This window comes from Rhipicephalus sanguineus, chromosome 4, assembly GCF_013339695.2.
Source record: "Rhipicephalus sanguineus isolate Rsan-2018 chromosome 4, BIME_Rsan_1.4, whole genome shotgun sequence".
In the NCBI taxonomy this organism is placed as follows: Eukaryota; Metazoa; Arthropoda; class Arachnida; order Ixodida; family Ixodidae; genus Rhipicephalus; species Rhipicephalus sanguineus.
Genome location: NC_051179.1, coordinates 128,821,991 through 128,849,250, shown reverse-complemented (window position 1 = coordinate 128,849,250; position 27,260 = coordinate 128,821,991). Strand labels below are relative to the sequence as shown.

At 43.3% G+C, this 27,260-nt stretch overlaps 2 protein-coding genes across 5 annotated transcripts in view; both read right to left on the bottom strand.

Annotated features, from left to right (window-relative positions):
• LOC119390677 (gastrula zinc finger protein XlCGF57.1) overlaps positions 1 to 27,260 on the bottom strand; it is a 963,551-nt gene that overhangs the window by 87,556 nt on the left and 848,735 nt on the right. The window contains exon 4 of one of the 4 annotated variants that reach the window (XM_049415119.1): positions 213 to 8,855. The exons of the other annotated variants lie outside the window; for them this stretch is intronic. Coding sequence (XP_049271076.1) covers positions 7,951 to 8,855 — 905 coding nt within the window. The 3' untranslated portion in view covers positions 213 to 7,950. Of the gene's footprint in view, positions 1 to 212; positions 8,856 to 27,260 lie in introns of those variants that run through there. 4 annotated transcript variants of the gene reach the window in all.
• LOC119390670 (gastrula zinc finger protein XlCGF8.2DB) overlaps positions 1 to 27,260 on the bottom strand; it is an 807,836-nt gene that overhangs the window by 779,094 nt on the left and 1,482 nt on the right. The gene's annotated exons all lie outside the window — the stretch shown is intronic.

Sequence of the window (27,260 nt, the reverse complement as noted above, 5' to 3'; positions counted from 1 at the left end):
GCTGGTTTTCGGTCGAAGCACTTGAACTTCTTGGCAAATTTCAGCAAAGATTCTGACATCCCTGCTCAGGCAAGCATAATATTTTAAGTAGGCACAACAAACTTTTAATTATTAACGTGCATATTAATTACATCAGCAGCAAAAAAGTACTCATGGCTAGAACAGAAACCACCTAGACTCTCACACACAGATGAATGATAGCCATGCCACAGTCCTGTGGATGGAGCTCATATTTATTCATAGGTTCTAACCAACCACAGTCACCAGCATGATAACAGTGATCATGACATGAAACCAACCAAATTAAGCAACACAAAAATAAGAGCTGCTGCTGTAGCTTGATATGCAAGACTTTGAAAGAGGATATTTTAGCACTTCATCACCCCTTGCCCCCAGCCACTGCAAAAGAAGATGCTCCTCTCTTTCATGCGGTGCACAATATTAAACAATGTGTACACCAACAACAACAATAAAAAATGGATAGCACTCCCGCAACCAAGAGCAGATGTAAGCATGAAATGTCAACCAGCAAAGCTATTGGTTGGAGGTTATACTATCGTCGGTTTAAACTAAAGAAAAAATGTCAGCTTCAGCCGCTGCCATCACTTGTCTCCCCCATAGAGAATCTGCATAGATGCTTTGTCTAATCGCGCTTGATCGTTTTCGTGATTTCAAGCACTTTTCGAGATAGCTGACCTTCCCAATAAAGACCAATGTTTTTGTCACTGGTTTTAGGTTGGAAACTTGGATGTCCTGGTAAATTTCATCAGGGACTCTGATGTCGCTGCTCAGCCAAAGGTAATGTTTAGGTGTAACGATAGACGTTGACCTCTGAATATGCTTGTAGTATTTACATTATAATGTAAATACTACAAGCATATTCAGAGGTCAACGCATATTCAGAGCCAAGAAAAAGTGCTTACAGTTCGAGCAGAAACCAGCTAGCATATGACTCTCTTTCACAGGTGAAGGGCAGGCACACCGCGGTTCTGTGGATGAAGGTCATATTTTCTTAGGCTGTAACTGTGTGTACGTTGTAATTGAGTATAGCCACAATACATTGTGCATGTTCACAAGGACACACCCCACCAAGCTACACCACACTACAATGTGCACTTGTCCATATGGACACCACCATTTGCAGTCACTGTGCACGAAAATCTTGGGCTTAGCCTGTAGCGTATGCGGCCACGGTTCAATTCCTGACAGCATCTTCAGCCAATCCACATTGAAGGCACGTCAAACCTTCGTCATCAGGGAGCGGCTATAAAGTTACCCAGAGGTACTTGGGTACTCGTTACCTTTTATTCCAATTATCCCCGTCATACTTCACAAATATATTTCGTCTCGTAGGAGTCACGTTCCTGCAGCTATCGTTTCTCGCAGAGCTATATCCTACTATCGGCCTGCCAGGTGATAGCAGGACACCAGTATCATCTAATGCATCCTTTGAGCGCCTATTTACTGTATCTGTGAACGTATTCACCAAGAAGCGAGGCAAGCTGTCCGACGGCAGGTTACGAATACAGCTGCTGCTTAAATTCTACAAGTAGTATGTAGTTGTCATCAAGTTGTCCATGCAATAATACAGCACTGTTTATCAGTTCTGCTTTCAAAATAAAATTTGCTTCCATCTGCTTCTAACTGTGGGTATAAATTTCTCGTTGTTCAATTCCTAAGCGAGATAGGCTGACCTTGAACCCCTTCGCATAAACACTCGCAATTTTCGCGGCAAGTATATAGGTTAAAGGGGCAAAACTGATTTATGCTGCAAATATTTTTTCCGGGACTATGCAATTTAAGAATTTTCTAATTCCTTCAAGATCTGCGCATATGTTTTGTCCGCTATTAGAAACACGGCGTCAGAATTACTGTAAATTTATTCAGAGATCAGTGATGTTTTCTTTCGGCAGAGCGCTGATGAAGAAACCTAATTTTTTGTTTACTGTCATTTTCAGAAATGGCTTCACCATGTGCCACAAAGTTATAAGCCATCACATGCAACTCCATGGCTAACATTAAGCCATTATAACACTGCCAAAGCCCAGCACACTTGTGCAAAGTTTTCTAGTTATATCAGTAATTCACCTCAAATCACAGTTTTGATTAGCGGTTTTATGTGAAATCTAAATATGATGTTTATAAAATTGTTATTCTGGTTCCTGCTGCGAGGGCGCACTGATTCAAATTTCTGACCCTAAAGTAATGGCAGAAGTAATGTGCATTACTTTTTTTTTGGTAACGGCAATGGTAAGACGTTAGCCTTTTTTTGTAGGTAACGTAGGCAAGTAACGTGTTCCTTTTTTGTTAGAGTAACGAGTAACGCATTTAGTTACTTTCTTCCGGTAACGCATACAACACTGGTATAAACATGTGTGAATTGTACTACTCCAGGGAGGCCAATGACAAGGAACCTGCAAAGCCACAAGGAGAGCAGAAAGGCACTGTAAACCATGTGTCTCTACACGGAATCAGGCTGCAGCACCAGGCAACCAAGAATGCTTGGTGCACTTCTATGTGAAGTGCATCATAACCTTTACCTACCTAAATCACATGGTGCTGAAGAGGCCACATTGCACTGTCTCAGCAAAATATATCTCATACAAGGTTTCATCTGTTCATATGGAAACACTATGCTTAACATCTTGCTTAATACAATAATTAATCAAGCAGGTGGGCCAACTTCTGAGGTAGTGCAACATAGGTGATGAGGAGCATCAAGAGGGTTGGTGGACCTAATATAGCAGTGGTATAAGTGATAATTTTCAGATATGTTATTAAACATCATAAGGAATCAACTGCAAAAGTTTTGGCGCTACTTATCAAAACGAGATGGTGTGATCACTCAAATAGAAGCGGCAGACTCGGTCTAGAAGACATGCGCATTGCAACTAATACATTTAATGCCTATTTCCAATCGGTTTTCACGTGATCGATCATCACGACTGCGCATGTGCCAGTAACTGACGCCCGGAAGGGCAACCTTGCGGTAACAGAGTCAGGTATTCTAAGCTTGCTTTTGCAGATAGACTCCAAGAAATCGCTGGGGCCAGATAACATATATCAAATATGTTTTGAAACGATATGTCCAGCAACATTCCCCCTTTACACAACTTATATTTTCAAGATCTGTGAGTACAGCTTCTCTTCGCAAGGATCGGCTATGCACAAAAGTAATACCGATTCATAAAGAAGGCCACAAATTACACGTGGAAACATATAGACCAATATCACTGACAAGTTGCTGCTGTAAATTATGGAAAACATAGTAACTAAAGCTATGATGACAAGGCTTGTGCGAATATTTGAGCACTTTGAATATTCAAACGATTATTACAGTGTTCTAATTTGCTTCGACACCAATTTAAATTATTCTTAATTTCGAAGTATTCGAAATGAATGCATAGACATAAACTGCATGTCACCCCCTGTAAAGGTGGTTTCACTGCAGCAGAAGGGTGCTATGCCGTGAATACACATATTCAGGGGGAAATCCGCACTGCTGCGACACCCCACTTCAAGGTTAAATGAACATATTACCCTCACATCAATTCATCATTTTTTAAGTTTAAAAGCTTGTTATACCGGCTTATATGCTCTAAGTATAGTAAATTTTATAATGTAACATATTTTACAGATTATCACTTGCATTCTACTGAAAGTCAAATCCTGCTGCTAATCAAAGTTGCTTTCACTTCCCTTTGACCCAAAAAGAATTACATTTGCACATGCCTTGTTTCAGTTTTAAAAAAAACTATTGTGCAGGTTAGCTGGGTCATGACAAATATGTTCCTTTTTATTTATAATATGTAATACATATTATTCGAATTCGATTCGAAATTATTCGACCAAATCACTATTGGCTTCGAATTCGCTTCGAACCCAACATTGACTATTCGCACAAGCCTAATCATGACATATTGCAGTAAGACTGATAACTGGACAAGTTGGTATGTATCCATATTTAAACTTTTTAGCGCGCACAAAAGACAAGGACAAAAGACAAGGACAAGCGCTCGTGTGTCTCTTTCTTGTCCTTGTCTTTTGCGCGCGCTAAAAAGTTTAAATATGCATGACATATCTAGAAGAAAATAATGTACTATATATCCAATGTAACATGGTTTTAGGAAACGATTATCATCAATTACTCAGTTATTAGAGACAACACATGACTTTGCATCAATAATTAACTCGAACTTCCAAGCTGATACCATTTTTATAGTTTTTTTAAGGCTTTTTATCATGCCATGCACTGCAAGTTAACCAAAAAGATCAGGTGTATTGGAATAGCACACAATATTGCAGAATGGATTGCAGTGTATTTATCAAACCGAACTCAGTATGCTTCTATAAATTATTATGACTCGGACCAACTCGAAGTTTATTCAGGAGTGCCCCAGGGGTTGTGTTGGGACCATGGTTATTTCTCATTCACATTAGGGGTGTGCGAATAGTGAGTTTTAGAAGTGCATCGAATACAAATAAGAATCGAACACCATTCTGATAGTTCTTTAATAGTAAGGCAACTGTGTTCAATGCAGTCATAGAATGGTAATTTAACCATTTTCAAAACAGCCCAAGCATTCCACAACATTTTATTTGAAGCAAATATTCACTAGCTTCAACAAAAGAACATTATGACTACATTCAACCGACCAAAAAATATCACAGTTCTGTAAACTGAGGTAAGACGTCGTACACAGCAGCAACTAGGGCCTCAGAAATATTTTGTAACTGGAGGTTGACTAACATGAAGGGCTTTAGTATTCAAGGTGGTACTTTGCCAACAGCCTTTAAATAAAACTGATACATAAATATGAAACAATATTCATGAGTCAAGATCATCATAGATGTCATGATAAAGATAGTGGATTGACGACTTTGTCGCTTCGGCTGGTGTTTTTATCCTGCAGTCAATACAGCGTCGATAGTCCCATAAAACCTTGTGCTGCATATATCTTAGTAATTCAATTAGCAAAACAAGAAACGTTCCCCCTCTGTGTTCCGTTTGTTCCTTTGAGGTTTTTTCCATTGATGCTTATTATTAGAAAAATATTCGAAAAAATTCATTATTTCTAACATGCACTATCTGATTCGAGTACCGGATCTAAAAGAAAGCTATTCAATTTACTTGAAATTTTCGAATATTTGCACACCCCTCATTTACATTAATGACAATGCTGATTGTGCAGAGAAGGGAGTAATGTTACGGCTCTTCGGCAATGATTTGACTATTTCAGTGATGGAAGCGACATTTTGGTTTTTGGAGCACATTCCAGAGCAGAAAAAATGCTACTTTGGAGCAGCTATTGGCATTTTTGGAGCAGATGCAAAATATTCCAAACTACTCCTGGAGTTTACAGCATTATTTAAGCATCTCATAAGTATTAATACTTATTATTAAACATATTGCACATACAGTTATCACTGCAAATTGCAATAAACAAATAATTAAGCAGATGGGTGGGAACTGAACACTAAGTAAGATGAGCTATATGCTTAAATTTTTGGGTACTTGTGGCAGAAATAACATAAAACCGATAAAGCTAAGCCCCAAATCATAAAAGAAACCGCAATCACGTACAGCAGTTTATAATTGGTAATAGAGCAAAGCAATCTGTTATTTTCATATTTGATCGAAATAGCCTGCATTTAAAACTTTAAAAAAGAAACAAGAAACTAAGTGCGGAAAGGTTGAAAAAACAGCCTTGCCATTTCTTGTAGCAAAAATGAGGCCGGAGCTGACAAAGTGATAAGTGTGACAATGCCACTACTTGTGGCATTGTTGATATGCTAGTATGGAGCTAGTATAGAAACTCCATACTAGCATATGATACATACTATACTCGCAGACTTTTCTTGGCAATGAAGGAAAGGCTACGGGGGCGGAGCTACTGCACATGTACTGCTTCGCGAAGTAGTCCGGTTTGGCACGCGTTTAGAATTTAGTTTCAGTTTGTGAACCATCCGTAACTCCTGTGACGGCTCTTCGATTATTCGAGTGGCCATGGTAAAATAATAACATTCCATACTATTTGCTTCGTCTGCTTAGACGGCCATTTGTTAGTGAAATTCGTCACAAGCTCCTTGGGCGAGTCATTGGAAAAGCTAGAGGGTGACAAGTGCTCACCTGAAGGCGAAGATGCTATTCTGATTGTGAGGTGCACGTAAAAGGTGCAACATTTTCACATGTGCAAAAACATGAAATGACACTGCGTAAAGTAAAACAAATATAAATTTTATATCTCCTTGGTGCATGCTGCACCTCCTTTCAAGCAGTGTCCCGTAGAAAATAGAGCAATGTTGTTGTTTTAATTTCTCACGCAGAAAACACGGATGCAATTGTGAGATGTATATTCTTCAGTGGTAGCACATGCATAGTTTGGCTCTGCAGCCTTCTCTTCATTGCCAAGAAAAGTTGTCCGTGAGTATAGAATGATAGTAGACAGCTTGTTTTTTGTTTCGTTCAGGCTCGCTGAATGATCATGTGCTTAAAGTGCATTGTTTTCAGTTTACAAGCACCATTTCGGAGCAGGTCCAGAGCAGTTGCTAACAAAAATTACAGTTTGGAACAGCATGGAGTAGCATTTCTCTTTTGGATCAGTTTGGAGCAATTGGAGCAGCACTTCAATCACTGTTATTTACACTTGCGTGCGAGTAATCAATGACCAGCTCCGATTGAATAATATTCTTAACAATATAGCCCATTGGTGTGACATGGGGGGAGCAGAAATATTAGGAAAACTAAATGTATGATCATAACTCATAGAAAAACACTTTTTAATGATAGATTAAGGTGGCTGTCCCACTCCAGTGTAGTATCTTTTTCAGCCACCAGAAGACGCCACGAAGTCACGTTTGGAAAAAAAAGCGAGGAAAATGCGCTCTCCGCCGTCGCAGCATGGGACGGAGAGAATTTGGGCTTGCTGGTTCATGTTCAAGAGAGGAAAAAACAGTGCTAAAAAGAATGAACAAAAAAAAACACAGACTGCAGCACTGAAAAGGGCGAAGAAGTTAAAGATAAGAGTGCTGTGGTGTGTGTCCTTTCTTGTCATGTCTTTTTAGCGGTGTTTTTTCCCCTCGTAAACATAGTCTAAGTGTTGTTTTCAGCAGCGGTACTAGCCACCCACCACCTGGACCAACAAGGGGACACGACAGGCAATGTGCAAAGACAAGTGCCGCCAGTGCCAGCTGTACACCACCACTATAACCACCTATGGTGAGCCAAGAGTGGTCATCCACACAAGGTTAACCCTTGCCTTCAGAAAAAACTTACGGTAAACAGAAAATAGAAGAAGACAGGAAAGATGCAAAGACAAAGATGTGAAAGAAGAGAGGGACACTGCTGATTTCCCCTGCAAGGGTCAGCCCAGTGGTGCCGTCTACATGAAGCCAATGCCAACAGGGTGTGTTGCCTCTGCCAGGGGGCCCGCGAGATCCAATTACCCAGCGTTGGCTGAACACCCAGGATTCCCTTTTCCCCAGACACTGCTAAGCCACGCACGGCGAGGCATGGGAAGGGGACACCCCTCCCCCCCCCCCCCTCATTGGCTCACGTCCGTGGCGATGTTGCTCACCAAACACCCTGCTCGCACAGACGTCCCGGCAGGAAAGGGGAATACAAGTAGTTAGAAAACACGAATCCACCTTCACGAGAAATTATTACCCTCAAGCCCGAGCGTCAGGCTGAGATACATTATCTGCCCGTTACAAAAATGGCAGCACTGGGAATAGAACCTGAAACCTCCAAGAAGCTGGCCTTGCTATTGCACTTTCTCTTCCACTACTCCTCTTCCTCCAATGCTTTCGAGCCATTCTCCTTTGCGAGTTGCCGAACTAAGCGTCTTTCCTAATCTTAAACCAAACTTTCACTGTTACCTCTCATCAGCAAACTCTCCCATCCCCACCACACCTCCCTTTCTTTAAGAGAAGCCCATAGGCCCCTCACAGTTATGCATTCTTGTTCCTATGACAAAGGGACAGGTGGTTGGTGAGGTGTTGTTTTCGTGAAAAAGAAGCATTGCAGTGGACACATGAGAGGGGACGCTCTCCTGTGTGAGTGCGGATGTGCATCACGAGGCCGTTTTTCCGCAAAAAGGATGCATTGCAGTGGACACAGGAGAAGGGACGCTCTCCTGTGTGAGTGCGTATGTGCTCAATGAGGCAGCGTTTATTCACAAACGATGCATTGCAGTGGACACAGGAGAAGGCACGCTCTCCTGTGTGAATGCGTGTGTGAATCACGAGTCTGCTTTTCTGCACAAAGGATGCATTGCAAAGAACACAGGAGAAGGGACGCTCTCCTGTGTGAATGCGCATGTGCTCGACGAGGTGCGCTTTCACCACAAATGATGATTTGCAATAGACACAAGAAAAGGGACGTTCTCCTGTGTGCATGCGGATGTGTCTCACGAGGTGGCATTTCTGCAAAAAGGATGCATTGCAGTGGACACAGGAGAAGGGACGCTCTCCTGTGTGAGAGCGGATGTGTCCAACCAGGAAACGTTTCTGTGAAAAGGATGCATTGCAGTGGACACAGGCAAAGGGACGCTCTCCTGTGTGAGTGCGCATGTGGTCACTGAGGCTGTCTTTCCGCGAAAAGGATGCATTGCAGTGGACACAGCAAAAGGGTCGCTCTCCTGTGTGGGTGCGCACGTGAATCACTAGCTTGGAGTTGCAAGCGAATGCAGCCGGACACAAGTAGCACTGTGAGGGGGGCTCGCCCATATGTTTCTGAAGGTGCCTGTTCATAGTAGACTTGTCCAGGGTCACATAGGTGCACTGCTGGCAGGAGTGCAGTCGATCTCCTAAAGATGCCAATGAAGAATGTTCCAGGGATGCAAAAGACAAGGAACCTGCAAAGCCATAAGCAGCACAAATAGGCAACGTAATTCAGGTGTCATACACTACATGCAACTGGACTGCAGCGGCAGGCAATATACAATGGTTGCTCCACATGTAAGTGAAGTAAATAATTACCTTGTCTCACCTAAACTAATGCAATTGTTTGGCTACAGTGACCGACCCAGCACATTTCATGAAAATTCCCACTTTAATGCACATGAATGCTACGCTTTATACATGAAAACACCAGGTGCCAAAAAATAGAATCTGATTAGATGCCATGCCGATGATATATTGCTAGAGGGAGAAAAAGTGTTTCAGAATATATTTACAACGAATGTACAGTGGAGCACACGGAGACAGGCATACAAGGAAAAGCCCAGTCCACGCGAAGATCAGGGAGCATCGTTTTTTTTCTGTACAGCCTTCCTCTTCATCTCTGGTGGTGCTTCATAGCATCACCCCCAGTGACAAAGGCACCGACTTGGTGCCTGATGGGTCTGTCTGTGTGATACCGCTTTAGTTGAGTAACGTGATGGATATGAGATGAACGAGCTATGGTGGTGCATAGAGGTTTCACTTCATACATGACATTGGTGACTTGATGCAAGACACACTACGGACCAAGTTACGGTCGAATCAAATTCTTATAAAGGCCAATCCGTCGTGACAGTGCACAGAGAAGGACCACGTACGTCACCAGGTTTGAAGTGTATCTCGTGGTGGCGAACGTCGTGGTTTTTCTTGCCAAGTGTTAAGACGAAGGCGGGCAACCTCTCGTGCCTCCGCAGTTCCAGGGATAGCATCACAAGCGCATTCTATGTCTATCAAGAATGGCAGGAAGAGCGTGTCGAAAGGCAGCATGGGTTCTCGTTCATACAATAAAAAAAATGGAGAGATGCCCGCAGAAACGTGCCGAAATGTGTTGTAGGCAAATGGTATGAAGGCCAGACGTTCGTCCCAGTCACAATAGTCTGGATAAACGTACATGACGAGCATGTTGGTTATATGTAGTTCTGCTCAGCCACTCTGTGAAGCCATTTGTCTGAGATTGATACGTAGCGGTGAACTTGCGTTTTGTAGCACAAGAGTGCAAGATTTCTTCAACCACCTTTGATAGAAAGCATCGACTCCGATCTGTCGTGGGTTATCGAGGAGTGCCGTGGCAAATTACGTCTTCGAGGAGAGAGTCAGTGATGTCACTTGCACAACTGGTAGGGATAGCCCGTGTGATCACATACCGAGTGTTGTAGTCTGTCACAACTGCTATCAACTTGTTTCCACTGACATGTAGTGGAAAAGGGCTGAAGTGATCGAGATCAACCCTGTAAAACGATTCAGATAGTACCTCTATGGGTTGAAGGCACCCTGCTCGAAGAATGGCTGGTGTTTTGCAGTGCTGACAAGATTTGCATGAAACGACGTAACAGCTAATGGAGCGGTAAATACCGTGTCGTAAGTGACATTGTACATGGTCATAAGTCCTTGAGACTCTTGGATGACCAGCGGTAGGAATGTCCCACAATTGCACGAGAACAGTCTGACGCATTGTATACATATGACCAGCAGCAGTTCAGGTCCATCAGGATGCATGTTGTAACGATATAGGACGCAGTCTTGGAGCACAAACAAACAGAGAGATGGAGGAGCCGTGGTGTCACTCAGCCGGTTAATGATGTCTCTCAAGTAAGGATCGTGGTGTTGCTCATCTCCAATGATACCAAATGCTGGAAGTACCAACACGCATGTAGAATCACCGCTCTCAGGAAGATTTGGTGGGTCTACTGTGTGACGCAACAAGCAATCAGCAATCCTCATTTTGGCGGCCCGTCTTATAGACAACAAAGTATCAGTGCTCCTGCAGCCGTAGGGCCCACTAACCCAGACGTGCAGTAGGATTTTTTTAATGCTGACAGCCAGCATAAGGCATGGTACTAGGTGATAATGGTGAATGGCCATCCATACAAGTATGGGCAAAATTTGCTCACTGCCCAGACGAGCACGAGACATTCGCGTTCAGTGATAGAATAATTGTGCTCTGCTGGTGATAAAAGACAGTTAGCATATGCAATGACACGATCGCTACAATGCTGTCGTTGAGCCAGAATGGTGCCGATGCCATGACCACTGGCGTCGGTGCGCACTTCTGTTGGAGTGAATATATCAAAGTGGCCAAGAATGAGTGGTGAGGTGAGCTGCATATGGTCAGGTCAGCGAATGCACTAGCTTGTTCAGGACCCCAGACAAAAGCCACATCCTTCTTGAGTAGTTCCGAGAGGGGGTGTGCAACATCAGCGAGATTGCACACAAATCTTCGAAAGTAGGAGAGGCCTACAAAGCTTTGATTCTCGTTCGAACATGTCGGCACAGGGAAATCTATGACTGCGCAAACTTTCTCTCGATCGGGACTAACTCCAGAAGAATCGATAAGGTGTCCAAGGACAGTAAGTTGCCGAAAGCCAAAGTGACATTTCGATGAGTTTAGCTGAAGTCCTGCCTTGCAGAAAACAAAAGGAATTGTCGAGAGATGCTCGAGGAGTGTCTCAAAAGTCGATGAAAAGACAATGATGTCATCGAGGTAGCACAAGCAGAATGACCACCTAAAACCGTGAAAGAGAGCGTCCATCATTTGTTCGAATGTAGTTGGGGCGCTGCATAACCCCAATGGCATCACTTTAAACCGATAGAGGCGGTCAGGTGCAATAAATGCGGTCTTTTCACGGTCCATGTCATCAACTGTAATCTGTCAGAACCTGGAATGAAGGTCTATCAAATAAATGTTTTGCGCCACTGATACAGTCAAGAGCGTCATGTATCCGTGGTAGGGGATGCCAGTCTTTTTTTGTTACCTTGTTGAAATTTCGGTAATCAACACATAGCACCAGATGTTATCCCTCTTCCTAACAAGCACGACAGGGGAGGCTAAAGGGCTTGAAGAAGGTTTAGTGATGTCCCTGGCAAGCATCTTGTCGACTTCTTTTTGTTTGACTTGTCACTCAGTAGAGGAAACGTGATAGGATCGTAGGTGTATTGGGTTAGCATTGCCTGTGTTGATTCGATGCTTTACAATGGTTGTCTGGCCCAGTGGTCACTCAGTGAGGTCAATTATATCCTGGTACGACATGAGAAGAGCACGAAGCATGTGCAAATGTTTATATTTATTTATTTATACAAATATCTCCTGAGTTCCAACGATTGGAACATTGGTGATGGGGGGTGTTAGAGAGGTAAACAAGCCCTTCAAAACGGTACACGTCAAAGTAAATTCAGTATTACAATATAGAAAATGGATTTTAAAAAAGGCATAGAAAGAAACAAAACAAAACACGTGAAGGCAATAACAAGACATACATGTGTGCAAAAGAAAGACGCTATAGAAATATACTTCATACAATAATAAAATGTAAACGTAGAAATTATTATACAGTGAAAACTAGTAGCAGGACAGCAGTATAACAGAATGAATTCCTTTGGTAAAGCACTTGTATGCGAGAAGTCTATGAAGAAAAAAATAAGGTTAGCTTATTTCTAAATGTTACTGGGTCACTTATGTTGACAATGGTGTCAGGGAGCCAGTTGCACATTTTTATCCCCCTGTTTATGTTAGCTTATTTTTCCTTTTAGGCTTCTAAAATTTCGACCATTGTCCAGGGACAAGTCAAACATTCAGTGGAAAATGCCCCTCAAATGAATATATGTGCAGAATATGTTGGGTTGATGAACAACTGAAGTGACCATTTAAGCTATCACAAATTAAAAGAAGTCTTGAAGAGGGTTGTGACTGTTTTTACAAAGCATCTCCAACACAGTCAGTGAACACTTTTGCACAGACTTGCTCATCAATAAAAAAGTGTAATTTCTTGGTTGTCTCAAATGGGTATCATGTGGCACGCCTGCCTATAAAAGTGCCAAGAAAACATGGTATGCATCTTTAGAGCGCGCTCTCAGGCACCCACTCCTGTGTTGAGTGGCGTCGCTGTTGTCGGCGTAACTGATAGAGTGCACGAGAATGAAAGAGGGACTGCCCCAAGGAGTTTTCCACCATATGAGCTAGCGAACTGCTGTGTTAGCGTCTGCAATGCCTCGTGCCTGTTCGCATTTCTAGTGACAGCGCAATGCATGCCTCTCGCTCACAGGGCACAAGAAAGTGGGTTGACTTGTGAAGCTAGGGAGAAGAAGACGTGCGTTGGTCAAAGGGACACTGTGAGTGGAATGTCCTAGCGGACTCTTAAGGGCCCTTTATAGTCTGGCACAGCGTTCGTGTCAGCCAGCAGCGACGGAAGTTGGCGACGCCAGGTTCACCACGTTACGATGACGTGAAAGCCGAGCATCCTATGCTCCCACTTTCATTCTATACTTCCACTCGCACTGCACCACATCGCACTGATGCATGTGCATTTGCTCAACTTATAGCAAAATCAAAACACCTAAACAGCTGCGCTCAGAATTCGCATTAGGCAGTATCGTAATCGTCGGTGAATTTTTTTAATTTATCAGTAATGGGCTTTACTACTAGTTCGGTCACCAAAGAGAAAAATTCGTAACCGCAGCTTCGCACAAGTTGTAATGGTAGGAAATGGTATTTACTACCATCTGAGAATTATTTTCGGCCATCTTAAGTTGAACTCAATGGCATAATTTGTTGTGACTATCGTAGAGCAAGTTCGTGAGCAATTAAAGACACGTCGACAACGTTTAACAATAACAAGGACACAAACTGTATTACATAAAAGTTACACGAACATACAGATACAGAGAGAATAAACTCGTGTCCTTTCAGTTCACTTTCCAAGTAGCGTCTCTTTGGGTTCACTGTCTGGCGAGAGTCTCACAGTCGCGTTCACTGTCTGCTAAATGTCTGTCATCACACCACATCTCGGCATCTTTTCCCCGGAATCGAGAAAACCGCGGTGGCGGCGCCAAGCACACTTGTACCGTCGAGGTAACAGGATAGCCGAAGGTGGGTCCGCGCCTGCCCGAGACCGAGACGCCATAATTCTTCCTTCTTTCTTTTTTGCCAGCCCTCTATCTCTATGAGCCCCCTCAAATTGCGAAACACATATATGCAAAGAAAAGACACAACATAATTAAAGCTTCCTGTACCAGCATTAGCCCACCCTCTCCTGTCTGGTGCATGTTTTAATAAAGCAAGCAAAGAATGAAAATAAAAAATTCGGCCAATCGCACGCCTTGCGGGAATTGATTTTATGCGAAGCAGTCACCGAGTAGCAGCCTACACAGCATTTTTCGCTTTGAGCCAAGCATTTCGAGAATCTCGATGTTTATGTGTAAATTGAGAAGTAAATCTGGAGCCTCCCACTAGAAATTTTCATGCTATCGCGGTGCCAGCACCTAAGAGACTAAATTACATTAATTTCTTTAATTTGGAAGTCGGACTTTTGCTCTCTCTCTCCACACACACACACACGCACACACACACACACTACTTATAAAGGGTGCTTTTTTAGACAATACAGATTTTTTAAATAAAAATGATATGATAGTGAGGCACCTGTCAATTTCGCACACGAACTCCACGTCAAGGCGGAAATACTTTGCCGCAGATAAAATAACACTGTTGCGACTAATAAACAAAAACTCGTTAATTATTTTATTAATTATTGACTTGGGGGCATCTGTTTATATTACAATGTTGTAGTGCATGCCAACTTATGGCATACCTATTTTGTAGAAATAACAAATGTTGCATATAGTTTGCGATATTCGTTGTTAAATTTCAAGGGCAAAATCGAAACTGCTCGCACAAGGCGCGCTGTTCTGCTACGTCAGACTAGAACTACCCGTCGCAAGGGAGGGACGAAATTAGAATGAACGAGCGCCGCAGCCGTATGCTTTCGTGAAAACCTGCAAGTCATCTCACTTGCGCCCGTGCATCGCCTTACTTTGGTGCGTAGTATTTGGTGTTTATCTGGTTCTTTAGAACTATGCACAAGAAAACCGCAATCTCAATCTTTTCTTCACCTGGAAACCATAAAACTCAGGGGCAGCCACTGCGGTGCTTCTTCTTGCAGACAGGCGAAATGGTTTTTCATGCCTCATTATAGTTAAGAAAGAAACAGATGAGCATCACCCATCGCATGCAAACATTAAGCTGTCTACTTGTGTATTTCAAAATGCTTGCCAATTTTTCTGACCAGACTCTGCTTCTGCGCAGCTTCATTCAAATTTCGTCACTTCCCTGTCACGTGCCACTCCAGTGTTCCGCCGCGCTTTGTGCGCACCGGGAGCGATTAGTTTAGATTTCACACTTAAAATTCAATGATGAATATCTCAAACTACGTGCAACTTTTGTGATTTCTAAAAAATGGGTGTGCCATAAATTATCATGCACTACAACTTCCTAATATAAACAAATGCACTCAAGTCAATAATTAAAAAGTTGATTAATGAAATAAAATGGTGCATAAACACCATTTTAGCTGCGGGAAAGTATTTCCGCCTTGACATAGAGTTCACGTGCGAAAATGACAGGAGCCTAACTGTCATGGAATTTTGATAAAAAAATCTGTATTGTCTAAAAAAAAACCACCCAATATAATATATATATACATACATACATACATACATATATTTGAAGAGAGTGACAGAGAAATGTGGAAGAACACGTCCCCCCCCCCCCCCCCCCGGGAAAATGAAAACTCTCCACTCATGCCCCGAGGCAGTGCAGAATAGTTAAATGCATGCATTCGGCCAGACAGATGTTGAAAGCACGTGCTATTATTGAAACGGCTCGAGGAGTGATGTGGTCTTATAAAAGGTTTGACGGTGACTGTATATTGTCAAATGGTCGTGACATTGACGAAGGCAGCACTTGGCGTGTTCAAGTCGAACTCTTTTTATTTGGGTGAACTTGTGCCCAGAAAATGAAACGTTGAAAGTAATAGCAATTCAAGCTGTACACTGATAGCGGCGAGAACAGCGTCGGCCGTCGAGTGATCTGATCTGGGGTGAGGTGCATCAGCATTTCTACATGCAGCATAGAACATTCGAGCCTTATCATTGGTGCACATGTAAGCTCTTGAATAAACTTGCCTATTTGCATGCTGCGCGTAATCTTAACAGAATGATCTTAAACAAATGCGAAGCTTTTCAAAGATTGCGGCATGGTTTATGCCAAGCATTGCTAACAGCCTTTGCGAGTGAAACCTGAACACATCCAAATAAAACACTAAACAAGCGTGGCAATATTGTTTTGTGTAGTAAGCTGATTAGAGCAATATCCCTACGAGAGTGAAAGTGGGGATGTCAAAATGAATGCTTAATTTTTGTTAGAACAGATAGTCACCTATAGTCATGGGCAATGAAGCCTGTTGCACGATTCTCAACAGCTTCAATGGATTTGATGAGATAATCCTGGTAAGGAGACCAGATGGCTGATGCATATTCGAGCTGAAGGCGTACGAAAGTTTGGTAGGAGATCTTGCGAGTAGTCGCAGGTGTGCTGAGAAGATTACGCTTTAGATAGCGATGCCTTTGCAGTTATCTTCTATATGTGCATAGTATTTGTAGCAATTCGTAGTTAAGAGAGCGCCATTGTTAAGGGAATATGTAAAGATGAAATTCAAGAGCTTGGGGGCAAAAGTCATGGTTTTGCATTTGTTAGTGTTCAAAGTCATAAGCCATAGATCACACCAGTGCATTATACAGTCAAGGTCATGCTGAATTGCGCTATGGTCACTGACTATGAATTTTTCTATACAGCACACAGTCATCTGCAAACAATCTGATTTTCGATGTTATCTGAGATGGCAAGATGGCAAGTTATTAATGAATGTGCGAAATAAAAGAGGGCCCAAAACGCTCCCCCGTGGTACACCAGATGAAACGTCAGTAATGGGAGATGAAGTGCCATCGATGACTGAACTGTTAACAAAATGACAAGAAGTTTCGGAGCCAGGAGACAGTTAGGGAATCTACATCAAGGGATAAAAGCTTTTCTATGAGGCAAAAGTGGGCGACATGATCGAATGCTTTTGAAAAGTCTATGAGCATGCAGTCAGTCTGAAAATGATCACCAGCATTTTGGAATAGGTCATTAGTACTAAATGATAAAGTTATGTTTCGCACGAGAATCGTTTTCTAAACCAAGATGTTCAGCCGGCTGGTCAGAGGCAATCATTTTTGCCATGCTTTTTAATGTAGCTCAGCCCATATCAGAACTGTTAGGCAACGGTGCATCTCCAGTTAAAGGGACACTAAAGGCAAATAATTTATGTCAGAATGAAAGCTCAATGTATGACGTCTAAAACGGCAATATTATCAGCAGCAGTGCCCTACTTACCGAGAAATTAAGCTAAATGTATCACACGATGAGCGCCACGAGCGGCACATTTTGGAAATGATCCTGATGACGTGAGAGAGTTCGACTACAATTAATCGGTCTTAATCAAACTAGCTGTAATAAAAAAAGAACCTTCCATGCATCAAGAGACGTAATAAATTGCTGCTTGTTTGTTTCTGTTTGATTCATGGAAAAAAGAACCTCTTTGGCGTTGGCATGGGGAACGGTGTGCGTGGTTCAAAGGTTCCGTTTTCGCCGAACTGTGCTTCGCCTGGCACCTTGCTTCGCTCACGCGGTTGCGTATCAGTGGTAGTTTCGGTATCGCGTACTGCCGCGTGTGTTTTGCGCGCTCGTGAAAGTCTCTCTGACAGAAAGTTCGACAAAATGCTGCGTGCATGTGATGTTGCCGGATGCCTGATTGGCGCACGCCGCCAGTGCACGCCACCGCGCAGTAAAGGCGGGCAACGTTGGGCACGGCAGTAGTGACGTGAGAAACACCGCTTTCGGGCGGGTGATTTGAAGTGCGCTAACGCGATGCGGACCACTAAAAAGTGATTTCATTTCAAAATAAGCACTTCCTTGGCACAAATATAGCACTACGGACCATTATATCAACAATCAACGTCGACTTAATATTTGCCTTGCCTTTAGTGTCCCTTTAAGGCGGAAATATGGTAGTCACAGGCCAGGACAAGGGTCACAAGAGAGATACCCCGGCGCAGCATTTGACAGCATAGCCTGAAATTCACTACAGGGAGACATGCGGCACTGTCCTTTATACTGATGACCGTGTGCAGGAGCGTGACATTTCGTGAGCACAGGATGGTAGTGTTAGGTAACAAGGCATAATCACCATCAACCACGAGTGGATTGGGAGAGACGTCGATATAGTACGTAACAGCCAAAGAGGTCGCATTGCTATAGCGCAGATCAGTTTGAGCATGAAAGAAAGAACGTTCATCCTGTTGCATGTAATTTTCTCTTTTGCTATCATTTATTACCTTCATGCTCAGACTGAGCTTCGCTATAGCAATATGACATTATAATGCACCAACTTGCCCTATGTGCAGTACTGGTCAGAGAGGGTAGGCGAACGTAATTGGCAGAACGCAGGCGTATGGTAGGATGAGTTGGACAACACCTGCAGAACAGTCAATAAGGGCTGAGTGGGACGACAGAAAATCGATTCCTCAGTTGATTTCATGCGAGCAACACTCCAATGCGCAAAACAAGACAGAAGAATGACGTGTGTGTTGTCCCTGTTTTCTGTCTTTTGAACTTAGCAGTGCTCCCTTTATTGTCCAGCAACAGCCATACAAGTGGTGCACATCGCAATGACTAGAATGGCGCCATCAGCTACGCTGACTACAGTGATCACAGCAGGAGCGAGAACGTTCTTCAGTCGAGCATGGAGGTTCGAGTTCATAACCGATACGTAAGCGTCAGTGTAAATGATTGTTATCACAGGGTTGCCGTCAAGACCTACTTTGATCAGGTTGTTGTGTCTGGGTAACGTAAGCAGAGGAACTTTGGGTCGAGTCGTCAAGGCAGGCTTATCTCTAAGAGCTGCACCCGTTAGTTTTTTGAGGAGCAGCGGGAGTAGGAGGGGGAAGGAGAGCGACGACGCAGAGGAGAGAGAGACAGGTGACTTGAAGGCCAAGGGGAGCGGTTTGGTAGTGCGGGCAAGAATGGTGTAGCAGCGTCGTCTTCAACATGCGCCAGCAGTGGGGAACAAGCAGGCGGATGTCAGGTGTTGGAATAGCTGTGAGTTCCAGGAACAGCAGCAGTGGTAAGAAATAGGGCCGACGCATCCACAGCACAAACAGACAGGCCTGTCATCTGCAGCAGAACGGTTATTTGGGCAAGTTGACGTGCTTCCATCTTGAACGAATTAACAGTGCGAAAAAACGAGGATAAGCAAAGGGTCTGTGCATAGGCACAGGAATCAGCCCACAAGAGAAGTCATGGAGACTTTTTACGTGCTCCTGGAAGGTGACAAGTTATTCAGCCAGCCTTCCTCAGCCATATCACAGGCAGAAGTGTCATACCTAAGGGTTGGTTTGCGCTGTGTTCAATCAGCCACTTTTTTGGTTATTCTGCCACAGTTTGTTACCTTGTGCAAGAAAGATGGTTGTATGTCATCGTGCTTTTCCAGATGCTATTTATTAATTCCCTTCTAAATAAAATTCTAGTTGCAAATCAGCTCCCATGTCTGTCGTTCTTTTGCTCATCCTCATTTTAGAAAATGTTGGGTTGCCACCTGTCCCGTAAGAAAACTGGCCTTGTGCAAGAGTATGTATGCATGAGGTTTGCTATATAGGGAATAGACGCACTGTGGAGTCTGATATTGTGCATCATTTGTTGAAACATTGCTTCGCGCTGTTTATTCGTTCAAGATGGAGGCCTGTCATGGCAGATTCGCCAATCCGCTAAGTTATGGTAACGAGGACAGGCGTACGAGTTTGGGAACAGATCAGGTACACTAGGTGGACAGTAGTCGAGTCTGTTGAATGGGCAGTGTCTGGAGTCCAGCGTTAGTGAGTTCCTGATGTACAACGGCCTGAACTAATAAAATCACGTGTGAATCGTCGGGGCCATGAGCTGCGTACGAACTGGGAATGTAGCTTCAATTTTGCGGTGGACAATGTGCACAAATATTCTTGGATGAAGCAGGAGCAGGTGGTGGACGCATGTCCTAGCAAGTAGACATTGCAGCCATGTTGGGAAGACATGAAAAGTGTGAAGTAATCCAATGACTGTTCACTTTTTCAAAGTGTCGGTATTCATTAATGACGTCGTTCACTGTAGATGACTTTCTCAAAACCGGGAAAGTGAACGCATGATCCGTGATTCCTTTGAGGATGTGCATGACCTTTTCAGGTTCTGGCATCCTTCCATCAACCTTCCAGCAAAGTGCAAGCACACATTGGATATAAGTCACATATAATGCAGTGCAAGTCTGCAGTCGGTACGCGAGTTCTTTCTGTGCAGCATGATGGCACCTCATTGGCTTGCCGAACGGATCAACTAGTTTTTGTCTGCACACTTCTCAACGTGTGATCTCCTGCTCATGGTTGGAAAACCACACTTTTGCCATTCCCTCAGGGTAAAATAGGATATTGGCCAGCATGAGTGTCAGGTCCCAGTTGCACAGTGCGCTCCCCCATTCGTAGACCTGAAGCCAATCCACAACATCACTGTTGCCTGTGCTGGAAACAATGCCTTGGTCACGCGGTTGTGTTAGGAGGATGGTGCGGTTAGTGGCGGTTGGTTGCGGTGTGGCTGGTCTAGGCACGATTGGCGAAGTTTCCGATGCATCCTTGTTCTCGTCTTGAGTAGCTGTCGCAGACGCAGCCAACGGGCATTCGCTACAAAAATCCATCGTGAATGTTGAATCTGAGAGAACCTGCACTGCAAAATGTTACCGGGGGAAAAGGCGTTTCAGAATATATTTACAACATATGTACAAAGGAGCACTCCAAGACAGGCATACAAGACAGAGCCCAGTCGGCGTGAATATTAGGGAGCTTCGTCTTCTTTCATACCGTCTTGCGCTTCATCTCTGGTAGTGCTCTGTAGCAATATCTAGAGTTAAATGTCTTTGAATATGCACCAATAAACCCATTAAACTACTTACTCTAGTTTTCTTTGCACAGAACTATTCATACCACACTGCACAGCAGGAGAACCACTACATATTTCCACACATTAATCATATGAAATAAAATAAGAGTGAAACAGGTCAATATGAAGCAAACTAGAAAGTATGAACAAAGCAAAAAACCTTTATAAGCGTTACAATGGCATCAGGGTTTTTGGTGGTCAGAACTACCAAGCACATTAATGTGCATTAAACAGGGAACTGTTTCTTTATATTACTGCCACAGTTTACAAATCTCCCACTAATCTCTCTATATCACTTCAATGAAAGCATAATGATACCAGAGAACACAAAGAACTTATTCACCAGATAATGTTTCAGTCACTTACACAGTCACTTTTGAATCGTTATTTCATAATACAGTGTCAAATCAGAGTGCCACTACTGAGCATTGCGGCAACTTATATGCAAAACTGTTTCTCACAGCACAGGCAGATATGTAAAAACAAAATTAGGCTGCAACATAAGTGTAAAATGGTAAATGATATCTAAGAGCCTCTTGCAATGCCCATCTGGCAATATCCAAAGAATGCAATTTTTCGGTTGCCAATTAGGAGAAATCGAAACACTCAAGCGACAGACGACACGAAAGTTGCTTCGCTCGCTGGAGCGGCCGCATTCCCCAACGTAAGCGTGCTGTAGCGTGACGCCAGATCACATCCTAAAGGAGCGAGATGCTAGCCTTACTTCATCTAACATTCCAATCTGCTGCTATCACATTTATTGCTTCACGCACGCACGAACATACATAAAGTGTGGTTGAACCGCCCCCCCCAAAAAAAAAAAAATTTCTGGCTACACCCCTGATGCTCCCAGTACTTGTTTCCACGTTTTAGCACACCATATTTTATCACCGAAAAACATGTAAAACTAGTATACCAAATTGGTGTGCTGCTAGTACGCCTAACAAGTGACAAAAAAAGTAATAAATAAATAAAACAGCTGCACATTTTTATTTATTCCTCCTCAGAGCTGAAGCAATGTTATAGACAATTCTGAATGATTGTCAGCAGTTTTTAGTTGTCAGTGATAATACTGGCACTCTTACTTACACGGCGCATGCATGCATGCGTAATTACAGGACCAAATGGGCTGTGTCCGAAGACAGCTAATTGCCCCTTCACAATCTTAATATGCTTTTCCGCACAATACCATTGTGCTGTGGCAAATCTGACTGAAAGGTCCAGTAAACAAGCCCCGACATTATTTTTTTTGTTTTGCATCTCCCTAACAAGGTTGTTTATCCATGCAGAAGGAGGTGGCGATCACATTTTGCGAATGCCACAACGCTGTGCACTGTGCAGATGCTTGTAGCGATTAGAATGGTCAAGTGCATTCTCACCAAATTTTGTAGCACAAAAAATTTTTCTTTGTAGCAGCTGCCCTCAGTTTTGTAGCATATTGCAAAGACAAGAAAAACAGGATAAAAGCTACTCATTGCTTTTGTTACAGATATAGCATAAACTTAAATAATGACTAAATGTGTCAAAATGATGGGTGCATGAGAAGGCTTCTTGAAAAAGTGGCAAACAGAAAGCCATCAAATCGGTACCGCAAGAAGACAGGCACGAAACAAACTAATTTGAAAAACTCCCGTGCTGACAGAAATGTGGCTTTCAGCCAGCAGCAGAGAAGTTTCTTATGTCATATGCACTATAATGTATATACCGGGTGTCCCAGCTATGTTTAGCCAAGGGTTAAAATATACAATATTAGAGGCAGGCGAGTGAAATCAGTTGCATATTCCTGACAGCCACCTTGTGCACTACAGACAATTTTTTGTTTCTTAATTAATTAATTTGTTAATTGCGATTACTTTAACAAATTGCTAAATTTGACTTTAGGCAAGAAATGGGATTTGCAAAGTACGAGAGCGTCTTCAGAAACCCCCATGGCATCATTTGCGATAAAGAAAGTCTCACGTATACCATTTTTTCCAAGCTGCAAAGAAAGCCCGCGAAAAAAAAAAGCACGTGAAAGCACATTCTTGCGCCGCAATCGTGGTGCTCTTAACCGCGGTTTGAGCGAACAAAATCAGCTGCACTTGTGACTCTCCGGCCCCGTTGCAGTGGTAGGCTGATAAGTTGGCGGTGGTTTCTTGGCCCGCACCAGCCACTCGGCGTGCGTCATGGTGCAAGTTGTAGCGAACATAGCCCCAGAAACCCCCACCAACTTATCAGCCTACCGCTGCAATGGAGCCGGTGAGTCGTGGTCGCAGCTGATTTCGTTCGCTCAAACCACGGTCAAGAACAGCATGCTCACGGTGCGCGAATGCTCTAGTCACATGGTCTTTTTTTTTACGGTTGTTATACTGTTGTTCTATCGGTCGTAACTTCCTTATTAATGCACTTATTCTCAAAATTCTCACAGCAGCATAGTCACATTGGCTAAATGCGCGCTTATCTCTGCATCACAAAATTTGAACCGCGATGTTGTTTACTGATCCTTTAAAGGAAAACCAAACAGGTTTCAAAAAAAAAGAAAACTTGACTTATCAGAAAGCTTTGGTACTGCTGTATACCCTGAACACAAAAATCGACAACAAATTTGGCACTCCTCAGCCAACGATGCGTTCTTAGCAAGAAAATATTATAGGCAGCTTCAATTGACTTAACGTAGCGAAGGCTATGATTGAACAGTGCAGCTGGTGGCATCAACGTGCCTATCCTCTGCTTTCGCCAATGCTTGGTGTGACCTTCCTCCTCTCTCACCAGCACCATTTGGGCTCGTCCGCACGCTAACCCTAGTTGACCTCTTTCCCCAGCACAGCCAATCATGCTCCTGCTCTCTCCCACTCTGCACATCACCTGCTCCACTTTCACCATAGCTTCGCCCTTGCGTTCCTTCTTTCTAGACAGCTTCACCCTCTCCACATTGCCACCCTTTCTTTATCAGGCTCAGTTCGCTACACTAGGCTTCCTTCTCACCCACTTAGCTTTACCCATGCTCTCCCTCTTGTTAGCCTTCACTCTCGCAGCTGGGCTAGAAAGTACAGATGACGATCCCCAATGCTTTACCTCTTGTTTAAACAGCGCTGCAGCTAAAAACTCCTAAGCTGCTGCAGGGCAGCGTGAAAGAATCTGGCTGGAATACATAATTGGTGGAGCGTGAATGCAGGGGTCTATAAGCCCCCAGCGCAGAGGCAGCCTTCTAGTCAGGTACGTCTACAATTTTGTAGAGTTCAACTGCAAACTTTGATCAAATGGGCACGGTTACGTGCCATCTCAGAAGAGATCACTAGATGGCTGCTACCTTTGTACCATTTGTACTTGCTGCGCTTTCACCACATTGCGTTGAAGCGACAGACGACACGAAAGTTGCTTCACTCGCTGGAGCGGCCGCATTCCCCAACGTCAGCGTGTTGTAGCATGATGCCAGATCACATCCTAAAGGAGCGAGATGCTAGCCTTACTTCGTCTAACATTCCAATCTGCTGCTATCACATTTACTGCTTCACCCTTTCAGTGAAACTCTTACTTTTTTTGTTAATCTTACGGTGAATGCAGAGACATACCCGAAGAAACAGCAGGAGGCTCGGTTTGCGTAGCACTCGTTGACAGAACTTTCTTTTCATCCGCTTGCGATGCTTTGTGGCAGGATAGTAGTCGCACTTGAACAGATTTATGCGTGACAGGGCCCGGCTCACACATTGGCTCTGGTGATGTTTCTACAGCTTGTCCCAACTCACAAGCCAGATCCGGTGCTGCCTCATGTTCCGGCTCTGTTACGAAGGTATCCTGAAACATATTTGCTTGCGTTCTTGAGAGTGATAAACACCAAAGATTATTGCAGCAAAAAGAAATGAAAGCCCTTTTACATGATCTGTTTTACTACAATGACTTGGTCGTGGCGTGTCCACGATTGTTGCAGCTCCAGAGAGCAACTGTCCAAGAATCTGAAATACTGTATGAAAAGACGAGTTACTGACGTATATGCAATGCAACAGGAACTTTGGCAATTATTAAAATACATACTTTTCAGACGTTTTTAAAAAAATTTTGTGAAACTACTTATACTAGTGTATAACCAACTGGTCTTATGTTTTTCAGATGTCGTACCCAGCTTTGCCTTTGGTAACTGCCATTAATGTAGCTCAAAAAGTCAAACCTTTTATATACTTTTTTATGTAGTTTGATTTAGGACGCCTAATAGAATAATATGGGGTACAGGAAGATATTTATGTGAATAATAATAATAATTGTCCCAAAACCAAGATATGATCATGAGAGATGCCATAGTAGGGGGCCCCAGAAGTTGCATCACCTGGGGTTATTTACTGTGCACCTAAATCTAAGTACACAGGCCACAAGCATTTTCACCTCCATTCAAAAAGGTGACCGCCACGGTCAGGATTCGATCCTGCGACCTTCCGGTCAGCAACTGAGCACTATAACCAATATATCACCATGGCGGATAATCTTTATGTAAATGCAGCTGACTGAAATTGAAAATAAACCAGAATACTGCAAATCGGCCTCTGCAGTCCTGAAAATAATTTAAGAATATGTTCGTCCTTATAGCCTTTCCACATATTCCCATTAAATTCATTAAGCATTTCGAGGAAGACTCAACGAGAGCAGTCTGTCCCTCTGTTACGTAAGATAATCCCCACTATAAAGATATATGAATAAAAAAAAGCTTTCACTCCGGTGCTCGTTTTAAACCCTGGGTGCACGTTGCGAACGCGAGTTTTTTTAACAGCTAGGCTACACACTGATCCATGTAAAAGATGAATGTATTTTACGTAAATTAATGCGTTGTACCCGCAGCAAAAACCCGATGTAGAAAGATAACACTTTCTATGAAGGCCTCTTCGAATTTTATGGAAGTGGAATAAAAGCCCTCTGCAGGACACGTAAAGCTGACTACACAAATCAGGGAAGTACAAACTTTGTGAAATTTTGATGCCAAACGTGTTTCGATGGTCATGGGATGTGCATGCCATGGCATAGCGTTTGAGAGGCTGACAAGGACTAGGGAGAAGATGAAAGCCGTCGTGCCAATGCCACTCGAAAATGGCGCTCCAGGGTGGCAGCTATTTAACTAAAGCTCAGTGCTGACGCATCACTTAGAAAACACCTGAAGGAGATGCTGCATGGACTCTTTGATACTGACTCTTGTTCATGGTGGCTTCAAACGTTATGTAGTATTGCATACAGTGATTCCAACACTCTCAAAGCCCATTTTAAGACTCGCATGTTGAATACCGCGTGAGTCGGATTCACAAAATTTGCCCATGTGCATTTTCGTGGTCATGCCGTCACCGCCTCTATCGACTTCAAATAGCATGCGACAGACCGCTGACTATCAAGGCGTCCCGCAATATAGAGAGGCCCAGTTTCGGAACCCTTCGGCAAAAACATCAATGACAGAAGAAAGCCACGGAAGTTTAAAGGCCAACTTGCCTATTTTTTGAGATCAATGGGTCTCAATAAAATTCAATAAATGCTTGTAGCAAACGATTATTCTTCCATTTGATGTTAAAGTGTTTCAGCTAGCAGTGCCTATTTACAGCACGGAAAGTTGGGTAATACCGTGTTAGCTGAAATGTGGACATGCGTGAACTTCACCGGACGGGTACACTTTCCATAACGTATGCGGGGTCCACCGTGACTGCGTCTACCCGTATACGGTAAGCTGCACCCGTATGCGGTAAGCTGCAGTGCGAAAGGTGGCTCATATTTGGTTTATATTAAACTTCATAAATCCTACTGTCGTGATGTTAAATGCCACTGTCCACAAACTTATGCACTTTTAAATGTGAAGCATTTCTTAGCGAAACGAAGGCACTGTGAGTGTTTCTATCTACATATCTATCTAGCCGCCTACGTGTGGGCACTCTCGCAATCGCTTCTTTAACTTGGTGTAGACCAAAATTGGCATGGAAGGGTAAGAGGATTTGATAGATATCACTGTCTTGTCATGACACGAATAACGTGAAAATCTTATCACGTATGTCGTCAAACCCTTTCCTCCAGACACGTGTGGCACATATCCGTTTACCATGGGCCGTGGTATATGGTTATGAACCACGGGTGATTTGACAGTTTATATGTACCCAGCAACGGCAAGAACAGACATTGGTAATTTAAGTGTGGTAGCATCAAGAAAAACCGACATTGGCAGCATTGGCCCAACGAATGCAAAGAATAAAAAAAACTCAGCAGATCCCACGTACCGTGGCAATCGATGTAATGCGAAACGAGCGGTGGGAAGGTGACTGGCGTGATTTTTTACGTTGAGCGAGACATTACGGAATTACGCTAAAGATATGTGCAAATGGTATACGCACACACATACATTGAAAAGCCGCACTTGTTATATAACCAGTTGTTTACAGTTGCATAACGATGCCAACAGCAACATGGATATTACACCATATGCAGTAGTGCTTATACTTGTCTGCTATGACGGAGAATGCACGCACGTTTCACAAACCCGTGAGTATGTGTG